This window comes from Bos taurus, chromosome 18, assembly GCF_002263795.3.
Source record: "Bos taurus isolate L1 Dominette 01449 registration number 42190680 breed Hereford chromosome 18, ARS-UCD2.0, whole genome shotgun sequence".
NCBI lineage: Eukaryota > Metazoa > Chordata > Mammalia > Artiodactyla > Bovidae > Bos > Bos taurus.
In genome coordinates, this window is record NC_037345.1 from 16,752,794 (window position 1) to 16,764,447 (window position 11,654).

An 11,654-nucleotide genomic window follows, 5' to 3' on the forward strand; every position below is an offset into this window, starting at 1 on the left:
ATTAAATATTTTAAACATTTCCTCAGTTTGCATATTTACATGATTGATAGAATTGTTACAGAAGAAACTGACCGTTTCTTTGAACAAGCTTTAGTTAACAGATGAAGGAAACTGAAGCACCAGTTTGAAGGGAAAGTGAATGACAAATGAACTTGAGACACTCATGTTCCAGTTTGACATTTAAAGGGATAAATGTCCTAAGCATCAAGCTGAGGCCTGTCTTACCTAATATAATTGATGATTCTACAAACCATTAATGGCGTTAGAAACTGGTAGCAAAGCACCAATAGATACAGTTTTGAAATTATTGTCTTGAATCTCATTAGGGAATTCTATAAAATACAAATTGTTCTATACACAGTTTAAGATGGCTGGGAAACTGCATTCAGGAGCAAGAAAGAGCATATCTCTCATCTTTTAAATTCATATTTACTTCTACTCACTATTTCTGAGGGAAAAATACAGAGAAAATGGATGCTTGGTAGTTAAGAGAATTGTTTATTTCAGAACAAATGACTTTGAAGAGTATGACTCCAAGTTCTTGAGTTACAGGTTCTTTTTTTTTTTCCCCATATATAATACTATATATATATGGTTTGGGCTTCATGGGGTCTTAATTGCTATACTCTTCATTGTGGTGGGTGGGCTTCTGTCTAGTTTAGGCGCGAGGGCCCAGTGGCGCCGCAGCATGTGGGGTCTTAGTTCCCCAACCAGGGATCGAACCTGTGTCCCCTGCACTGGAGGGCTGATTCCTAACCACTGGACCACCAGGGAAGCCCCTGGATTCCTGACTGTCTTAGATGAGTGTTACTAGCCTGGTGGCGAGATTCTCAGTTTGATAGCAACTCCTGCCTCAATTCCCCACCCCTGTATGTGGTTGAGTTACACAGATTTGTCACTAGTCCCGTTCTCAGGTTACTATTAGAACACTTGTCATCAAGCTAGAATACATGATTCTGAGCCTGCATGGTTTTGGTTTGGCCACATGTACTTATCTACCCTCCTGCCTTTCAGTGAACTACATACCAGTTACTTCTACCCAGAGCAGCACGACTCTCCAGTAAATGGAGCGTGTTGGAAACTGGCTTGGCTTCTTGAAGCAATGTGATAATCAGCATGAATCTTACTCTTGATTCTTTGGGCACATTATTTTAACAAAATGAGTTTTGAGGATTCAGCTATTTTTAAAAGGGGGGAATTGTTCTTTTTATAGCTAACAGCTGTGCAGTATGGCTTTTTCTGTTAAATTAGCACAGGATTAAGTATATTGAGGATAATAGGGCTGGTTCGGGTCACTCAGCCCTAGAAAAGAGCCATGAAGTGAAAACAGGAACCCCTGGCAAGTTCCCACCCACTAGGTGTCGTTCAGGTGTAGAGAATTGCTCTTATATTAGCAAGAACAAGCCTTGTGAACACTTGTATAAATCGTTGTTTCTGTTTTCCTTAAATAGTACTGATCTTCTGCACATTGTCCTTTTGCATCTTTCTCCCTGAATAGATACAGAACAGGACAGATGCAAAGGTGGAATCCATGGTGCACAGCGTCAACTCAGCCATTACTGCAGCCTGGCCTTGCCAGTGTCTAACTTATCATCAGATATAAAATTTAAATTTAAATATAAAACCAACTTTGAAAGTAGGCTTTTATGTTCACTATTAAAAATAAATGCCCAATAGCTTCAAATGATTTCACACATCCATTTAAAATCAGGATTTTCAGCATCTAAGCCCCTTGGCAAAGGATGGAGCATCCCCCAACCAGCCCTTTAACCGGAAACTCATCCTATAGACTCTGCTGCACCTTAAAGAGAAGGTTACCTCTCAGTGGAAAAATCTCATGCTTGCATTAGTGCTGGGTGGATATATTGTGCCCAGTTCCTCTAACATGCATAGCTTCTATAGGAAAAGAAATTTGAAGGCTCAGCGTGTGCAGTAAAAGTTAACATGATTGTTTTTCAACTGTTACTTTTTATATGTTTTCATAACTTGGATGTGCTAACCGATCTGGCTCGTAATCTCTGTTGAGTGACACGATGATGGCAGTGAGAGCTTATTCTCAACACTAGCGAGGGACTAAGCGGATTTGTTGATCTAATATAGATTGCTGTGTCTTGGATTTGTTCAGATTTATATGGACAGCTTCTGGGGATAAAAAAAAAAAGGACAGTGAGGCAGCATGGTGGGTCTCCAAGCACACAGAGAAGACCCAGCACTTTACAGTATCTCTGCAGCAATAAGGAAAAAGTAAAGATGAGTGGCGGAGAAGTACAGTCCAGGGGTTTTAATAAATACCTTCACGCTTGGCCTCTGGAGCTAACAGTTCTCAACAGCATGTTTAAAAAGAGGGTAGCAATTTCATGATTGCCTGAAATAAAGTTTGGCACCAAGTGTTTTTAAATATGCAGCCTAATAAAAATACTGAGGTAAATAAAATGTGTTTGTTCCTTGAAAATTAGGGCATGTGGTGCTTAAGCATCGAAGTCATTCATACATACTTTAAGGTAAAACTGTTTCTGATAAATGCCAAACCTCCTGATTTGGCAGAAAGCCTGTGTGACTCCAAATTGAGGGCAGTAATAAGTTCTTTGAGGTGCAGCGTACGCTCAGGTCCTCTGAGGGGGAGCCTGCCTTTGTGATTAGGTCAGCCTGAAAAGCATTTGGCTCTTGTTGACCTTACTGTTCATTTTCCTTCCTTCTCCCGAGGTGTCTGAGCGTTTGAGTCAACCAGGAGTGGCGATCGGTTTGGCTTGGACTCCCTTAGGTGGGGAAATCATGTTCGTGGAGGCAAGTCGGATGGATGGCGAAGGCCAATTAACTCTGACCGGCCAACTGGGGAATGTCATGAAGGAGTCTGCCCACCTCGCTATCAGCTGGCTCCGCAGCAATGCCAAGAAATACCATCTGACCAATGGTGAGTGGCCCGCCCCAGGGTGGGGGCAGGGGTGGGGGGCGTGCTCAAAACTGTGGGTAAAGAAGAGCCTTGGGATCATGACCCAGGAGGTATCCCCCAGTTCTGAAACAGAGATAAAGGAGAGCTTTAAGTGACCACTTACACCTTAAAGCACAGACCTTTGCTTTTGAACTGCAGTGGAAGTTCTAATTCCCAGCTGAGGACTGTTTGACTGGAACCTGAGCTGGAAACTGATTCCAAGAGTTTGTTTTGATTTTCCTTCTACTTGGAATAGAATGAAGCTGTTCTTCCACACCCCCACTTATACTGCCCACTAATATTTTGAAGGATGTATTTACCCCAAACATTCATTTTTATCTCTTTGATTTTCTTTTTTCAGAGAAAGAGAAAACCGGTTTAATTTTTCTACATCAAAATCTTTTTTCCCTTTCTTAAAGCTTCTGGAAGTTTTGATCTTCTTGAGAACACAGACATCCATCTGCACTTCCCAGCTGGAGCTGTCACAAAAGATGGACCATCTGCTGGAGTCACCATAGCAACCTGTCTCGCCTCACTTTTCAGTGGGCGGCTGGTGCGTTCAGATGTAGCCATGACTGGTGAAATCACACTGCGAGGTCTTGTTCTTCCAGTAAGTATGAAAAAGCCTGTTTATATGGTTTTTAAATTTTTTAACTTAAAATTTTTATTAATAGTATTTTAAAATCTAAATTAATAGTGGTTTGCCATCTTCCTATGAATGGCTTAGTTTTAAATACATATTTTTTATATCTGCAGTTCAGATTTTAACATTTTGATCAAATAAAGGAAAAACTGACGATTTTCCCCATGTTTTCCCTTTCACTAAAAAAGAAAACTTGCTGACAGGAAAAAATACCAGTCTGGTTACCAGAAATATTAGCTGTTTAGACGAAGATTTGAGGCTTTGTTCTAGTTAATGAATTGTTAAATACATAGTGTATGTGTGAAGTAGGATGGTGCCTGTGTGTTTTATTTTGGCTGCGCGCGTCTCCACTGCAGCGCCTGGGCTGCCCTTGTTGTGGAGTGTGGGGAGTGCGTGGGCTTCACAGTTGTGGCGGCAAGCTTAGTCACCTCACGTGGCGTGTGGGATCTCAGGTCCCTGACCAGGGATCAAACCTGTGTCCCCTGCGTTGGAAGGCTGATTCTTAACCACTAGACCACCAGGGCAGTCCTGAACGGTAGCTGTTCTTAAACTTTAAGCCCAGTTCTCACCTTTTGAAATTCCTGTGAGCCCTCCTATCCTCCTATAGATAACTTAGATTACTGTAATTGATAGATTGATAGAAAACTTTATAGAAAAGAAGTAGTACAAGATGGAAGTTTGTAGTAGAGACTAACCATTCTTAATTGCTAAATGTTGAAAAAGTTCTGTACATACCAGGCTTTGGGGCTCCAGCCTATATGGTAACTACTTATAAAAACACTGAAAAACACATAAACCTTGAGAGATCATTTAGAGGTTTAAGTCATTAGGTAGCAGTACCAGTCTACATTAAAGTTTTGGCAGGTTTGATAGCAAACTGAGAAAAAAAGAAATGTTCTTTATTCTGAGAACACCTCTGCTTTAATGAAGTAATGGTGGAAGTAGGTCATAGAATCACCAATTAAGATCACTAAAAATGCTCTCAGTTCTCTGGGTTTTTAAACTTAATTCAACCAGGAAGTCATATCCTAAACTGTATTTATGTTCTATACTCAAAAGGAATGTTGATCTCTTTTCTTCACATTGCCCCAGAACTATTGCATTTCTAGTGACTTGGTGGTTAACACTAGCTGTACTACTAAAAGGAAATGAGCAAGTGCTTTACTAACCATAAACTCTTTCGTTTCCTAGTTCAAAACGGTAAGCTAAGTGAAGGAATAAATTTTAATGGTCAAAAATGAGTGGGGAGCCATCAATCAGTGGGGAACTTCTTCTAGAAGTTGAGCCAACTTCTAGAAGATAGAAGTATCCCAACTGATGTAACAGGATTGGAGGTAGAGACATTCTTCCCAGCAGGAACCTGGTGAAAAGCACTGGCTCAGAGCCAGAAGGTTCAGACCAGAACAGGAAAGGGATGGGAAACAAAAACCAGGGCATTCATTGAGATCTCCACAGAACAAGCAGCTCTCTGCTAGGTCCCCTGACTCAGAGCACATCGCACCAGGTAAAGGCTTTCCCACCCCGGGGGAGGACAGCCACAGCAGCTCTGAGGAAGTCTTCAGTTTTAAATTATTACATGAGACATGGAGAAAAGCAGCAGCACTTAAGAAAAAGACCTGCCAAGCCTAGAGAAAACATAATTCAAGAACAGAGGCTAAGACAAAGCTCTTGAATTTAAAAGGATGGTTTTAGGAATTGCTCAAAGAAGCATTCAGAAAAAAATAGAAAAAAACAATCTGACAGACCCAGCATCTAACTAGACTGAGAAAATGGAGTAGAACAAATGGTCAAGGAAATAACAGGGCATTTCCTAGAATTGAAGGCTGTGTTCACTTTGAAAGGACCAACTCAGAAAAAGGATTGCATCTTCATGACTTTCCAGTCACCAAGGACAAAGCTTACTCACTGGTGACACTAGATATACAGCACCTTTAAGACCCTGAGAGAAAATGATTTTAATCAAGTCTTGTATACACAGCCTTACTGTCAGTTACGTGTGAACGCAGAATAGACATCGCCATACGTTCAGGGACTCAGTTCATCTCACACTCTCTCTGACGAAGGAACCTTGAAAGTGTAGTTCAGCAGCATAAAGAAAAAGCCTGGAAGGAGAGTGACAGGTAGGATGGCAGAAGTGCAGCAGGTGGGGATGGCGTCCAAGGGCTGTCTCCAGGGATTACCTATATGCGGTGCCTATTGCTGCAGACACACCACCCCAAAACAACAGTTACTCACTGGGGGGCAGAATTCAGGAGAGGCTTAGTAGGGCTCTTCTGGCCCAGGGACTCTCACTGTGTGGTCACTATACCAGCCCGGTGTGTCATCCGAAAGTTGACTGGGGCTGGGGGGTCTGCTTCTGTTGTGGTTCACTCATGACTGCAGATTGGCCCTGGTCGGCAGGAGGCCCCGGGTCCTCACTTTAGAGCCTCTGCCTAGACAGCTGGGGTGACCTCAGACACCTGAGCTACCTATAAACAAGGTTCTGATGTGAGTACAGAAAGGAATAGAAATAGAAAAGGGAATCATGGACAGAAGAGGGGCTCATACCTGTCAAAAATTAAGAATTTTCAAAAAAAAAAAGTTTAGAATTTTCCATTAATAGGATTTAGTCTGGTGCTAATTGAAATGTAGAGAATATACTATTAACCTTTTTAGTGGCTTTCTCAGCTCAAGCTCTAAGGAAATGGAAGGTGATTTGGATGTTTTAAAATAGCAATGAAAGAAAGATGGGTCGGGGTTTATCTCAAGGCCTGAGGATGATCATAAATGAGCCTTACTAACGTTCTTCTCTCTTTACAGGTGGGTGGAATTAAAGACAAGGCGCTGGCAGCGCACAGAGCGGGATTGAAGCGCGTCATTATCCCTCAGAGGAATGAGAAAGACCTTGAAGAAATCCCAGCCAACGTCCGGCAGGATTTAAGTTTCATCACAGCAAGCTGCCTGGATGAAGTTCTTAATGCAGCTTTTGACGGTGGCTTTACTGTCAAGGCCAGACCTGGTCTCCTAAATAGCAAATTGTAGCCCAGATCGCAACAGAGTTTTAAGTTACAAAGTGCCAAAAGGTACTGACATGATTTTATTCACACCAATAGGGGTAAAGCAGAATGTCCCTGATTTGTGAATGTAATCACAGCAGTAACAAGCCTCACTCAAGTGGTGGCTAGTGTTTATTACAGAAATGTTAATTTAATAAATTGATTAAATTGGACTTGAACTCTTGTCTTGCATGGGCTCATTACTGTCCCTGGCAAGTTACGGAACAGTGGTTTTCTTGCGGTTCCAAACAGAAGCCTCTGTATTACCTGAGAACTTGTTAGAAATGTGAACTCTCAAAACCCATCAGCAGACCTTCTGAATCAAACTCGGGGGATAGGAGCCAATCTGTACTAAGCCAGCAGGTGGTTCTGGCGTGTAGTCAAGGTCAGGAACCACTGGGATAGACCATTACCTTAGCAGATGCACCTATGGACTTTAGTGAACCCTCAAGCAATCAGAAGGGGAACTGAGCAAAGGTGAGACTGTAGCCAGCTGTTGGTCTTTGTGGAGCGTATTCAAGTGAAGCAAGCTCTGACGAGGTCTGCACATCCCAATATAGGCCCCTTCCTTGCTGAGGGGAGTAACAGAGTGGCCTGTGTTGGCTCACATGACAAACACACCACCCCTAAATGTCTGTGATCTTAGGAAAAAGATCCAGAAGGAGGCAGCCGTCCATCCGGGGATGGTCGCTATGCTTGGTGTCCTGACTCCTGCCACCTCCCCTTCTGTTCCTTGTTTGCCCGTGCCAGTGCCCAGTCCTGGCAGACTTGTCTTCTCCGGTGACTCGGTCCAGGATATGGGTCTTTTGAGATACCGGTCTTGGACTGAGTCATGGGAGAAGACAAGTCACTGGAGGAAGCCTACCAGCAGTGGGCACTGGCGCGGGCAAACAAGGAAAACAAGGGGAGGTGGCAGGAGTCACGAAAAGACAGGCAGGAGATACTGGAAAAGGCCCTGATGCTGGGAAAGGCTGAAGGCGGGAGGAGAAGGGGACCACAGAGGATGAGACGGTTGGATGGCATCACTGACTGGATGGACAGGAGTTAGAGCAAGGTCCTGGATTTGGTGATGGGCAGGGAAGCCTGGCATGCTGCAGTCCACGGGGTCTCAAAGAGTTGGACGAGACTGAGCGACTGAACTGAACTGAGGATATGGGTAACTTCTATGTACTAGTATTTGAACTTTCTGTATCTTAGTTTTCCTTACCTTTAAAATGCAAATAATTGTACTCATCAGTCTTACTGTAAAGATAGTTACAATGCAACATAAGATAATGCTGAGCAATTTCTAACCATCATTCTAGCCAGTAATGGATTTTAGAATCTTATTATTACAAAATATAACAACAGACTTGTAAAGATACTTTGAAATAACTTGGATAAGAATGTGTTAGTTGCTCAGTCGTGTCCAACTCTTTGCAACTCCATGGACTGTAGCCCACCAGGTTCCTCTGTCCATGGGATTCTCCAGGCAAGAATACTGGAGTGAGTTGCCATTCCCTTCTCCAGGGGATCGTCCTGACTCAGGAATCGAACTCCTTTCTCCTGCATTGCAGGCAGATTCTTTACCATTTGAGCCACTAGGGAAGCCCTAGATAAGAATAAGGTGTACAAATTACCCAAATACTGTGCTCAGACCTGGTAATAAAAATCTGAAGGTGTTCTGAGAAGACAAGTCCAGATCTGGGACTATGGCCAGGGGTAGCAGATACCAGGAATTCTGAAAACATTTCATTGACTATCTTGTCACTACTATGAATGTATTATTTCTGCTCAATCATCTTACAAGGCAGGAAAAGAAACTATGTTAATTTGTTTTCGGCAACCAGAGGGAGTTAACCCATACCCACGTTGCTCTGCCTGGTCCACCCAGCAGTGCCACACAGCACACTTCACAGAGTGGGAGTTCTCTGTATTCTTCCTCACAGGTTCTGAGCATGCACCTTTGTGCTGGTCCTTTAACAGCAGCAGGGCCTCTGCCATGCCCTCTGACTTTGAGCATGCCTTTCCTTACTCAAGGAGCTGACCAAGAAAATCGGTACGTGTATGAAACGAACAGTATGACCTTCCATTTCTCTTGCATCGTTTTCGGTTTGTTGTGTTAAATCTAAGCTTTTACTGTTTAAAAATTAATGGCAAAATTATTTACCATTTTAACTTAAAAGTGTATATGGGGTTATTAATTACACTACTATACAATCATCACCACTGTTATCCAAAACTTTTTCATCATCTTAAACTGAAACTCTGTGTCCATTAAAAAAGTAACTTCACATCCCTTCATTCCTCAGGCCCTGGTAACCACTATTTTGTCTCTGAATTTGCCTATTCTAAGTACCTAATGTATGGCATCTGGTCCCATCACTTCATGGGAAATAGATGGGGAAACAGTGGAAACAGTGGCAGACTTTATTTTTGGGGGCTCCAAAATCACTGCAGATGGTGACTGCAGCCATGAAACTAAAAGATGCTTACTCCTTGGAAGAAAAGTTATGACCAACCTAGATAGCATATGGAAAAGCAGAGACATTACTTTGCCAACAAAGGTCCGTCTAGTCAAGGCCATGGTTTTTCCAGTGGTCATGTATGGATGTGAGAGTTAGACTGTGAAGAAAACTGAGCGCTGAAGAATTGATGCTTTTGAAGTGTGGTGTTGGAGAAGACTCTTGAGAGTCCCTTGGGCTGCAAGGAGATCCAACCAGTCCATTCTGAAGGAGATCAGCCCTGGGTGTTCTTTGGAAGAAATGATGCTAAAGCTGAAACTCCAGTACTTTGGCCACCTCATGCGAAGAGTTGACTCATTGGAAAAGATTCTGATGCTGGGAGGGATTGGGGGCAGGGGGAGAAGGGGACGACAGAGGATAAGATGGCTGGATAGCATCACAGACTCGATGGACCTGAGTTTGAGTGAACTCCGGGAGTTGGTGATGGACAGGGAGGCCTGGTGTGCTGCGATTCATGGGGTCGCAAAGAGTCGGACACGACTGAGCGACTGAACTGAACTGAACTGAATGTAAGTGGAATCATATAATAAATATCTACTCTTTTGTGTCTGACATATTTCACTTAGCATGTTATCAGTGTTTATCCATGCTGTAGCATGTATCAGAATTTCATATCTTTAAGACTGAATGATATTCCATTGTTGGACATGCCACATTTTATCCATTCATCTTTTTTCTGTCTCTAGGCTGTTGTGCTATGAACGGGTGTACACAGCACTTCTCTGTTTTACGTTCTTTTGGAAAGATGTTTGAGGAACCCAACCCATGTTTCCCACCACAGCTGCATCATTTGACATCCCCACCAGCAACACACAAAGATTCTTATTTCTCTATATCTTGCCAGCACTTTTTTCATTATTTTGTCAGAATTATTTTTGGTTGCACTGGGTCTTCTTCGCTGTGCTCAGGCTTTGTCCAGTTGCAGTGTGCTGGCTTCTCACTGCAGTGGCTTCTCTTGTGAAGCACAGGCTCTAAGTGCACAGGCTTCAGTAGTTACGGCACAGGCTTAGCTGCTCCACAGCATGTGGCATCTTCTCGGACCAGGGATCGAACCCTGCATTGGCAGGCAGATTCTTATCTGTTGTACCACCAGGGAAGTCCTATTTTCATTATTGGTAATGACCATCCTGAGGGTATGAAGAAGCATCTCATGGTTTTCATTTACATTTCCCTAGTGACCAACATTTTTTTCTTTCTAGTGATATTTGTGCTTCCCATAGATCCCTTATGTCAGCTGGGTTTTTGAGAACTGCTAACTTAAATTCCAGTTCAGCAGGCCTATAGGCAAGGGCTTGTTAATCAAGGTACTTATCCAGCGCTCTCATGCTTTTTATGCATAGGCTTTTAAAATTTTCGAGTATGAAAACTATATAAAACTTTTAAGTGCCTTGGAAACCAAGAAATTTTATACTGCTTGAGGCACACATGCTTTTTACTTTGCGCCTTCTTTGACTGCAAACCATGTCAGACATCTTTAGTGGTTTTAATCACCTATATGCAAATACAGTGGAAGATGCCATCACAGTAAGTGATCCTTTTTAACATCTATTTACACATCATTGGAAGACCCTGATGCTGGGAAAGATTGAAGGCAGAAGGAGAAGAAGGCGACAGGATCAGATGGTTAGATGGCATCACCGATTCAATGGACATGAACTTGGGCAAAAAAAAAAAAAAAGATGGTGAGCCTGGTGACCTTCAGTCCACAGTCATGAAGAGTTGGACATGAGCTGGCAACTGAACAACACACATCTTGGACCACAGTTAAGGTCTTCTGATTATGTGAGTGGTATTTAAAGGATATTAAACATATCTGAATTTCTCTAAATCAGATCAGATCAGTCGCTCAGTCATGTCCGACTCTGTGACCCCATGAATTGCAGCACACCAGGCCTCCCTGTCCATCACCAACTCCCAGAGTTCACTCAGACTCACGTCCACCGAGTCGGTGAAGCCATCCAGCAATCTCATCCTCTGTCGTCCCCTTCTGCCCCCAATCCCTCCCAGCATCAGAGTCTTTTCCAATGAGTCAACTCTTCGCACGAGGTGGCCAAAGTACTGGAGTTAACATATCTGAATTTCTCTAAATAAGGGGAGGTAAAAAAATTAAGGTTTCTTTCCTTTTCTTCCCTGACATTAGTCAAGATTTGCTTTCTAAGCTGTAGCACATATTCGTAATGGAGTATTAGCCATTAAAAAGAATACATTTGAATCAGTTCTAATGAGGTGGATGAAACTGGAGCCTATTATACAGAGTGAAGTAAGCCAGAAAGAAAACCAATACAGTATAATAAAGCATATATATGGAATTTAGAAAGATGGTAACGATAACCCTGTATGCGAGACAGCAAAAGAGACACAGATGTATAGAACAGTCTTTTGGACTCTGTGGGAGAGGGTGAGGGTGGGATGATTTGGGAGAATGGCATTGACACATGTATAACATCATATATGAAACGAATTGCCAGTCCAGGTTTGATGCATGAGACAGGATGCTCGGGGCTGGTGCACTGGCGTGACCCAGACGGATGGTATGGGGAGGG

The 11,654-nt window shown here is 42.8% G+C and overlaps 1 protein-coding gene across 2 annotated transcripts in view; it reads left to right on the forward strand.

The window, feature by feature from the left end:
* Positions 1 to 6,786, forward strand: part of LONP2 (lon peptidase 2, peroxisomal) — an 84,721-nt gene extending 77,935 nt beyond the window's left edge. Inside the window, 3 exon segments of one of the 2 annotated variants that reach the window (NM_001034723.1) lie at positions 2,704 to 2,911; positions 3,349 to 3,539; positions 6,372 to 6,786. In NM_001034723.1, coding sequence (NP_001029895.1) covers positions 2,704 to 2,911; positions 3,349 to 3,539; positions 6,372 to 6,593 — 621 coding nt within the window. In that variant the 3' untranslated portion in view covers positions 6,594 to 6,786. 2 annotated transcript variants of the gene reach the window in all.
* The last annotated feature ends 4,868 nt before the right edge of the window (positions 6,787 to 11,654 follow it).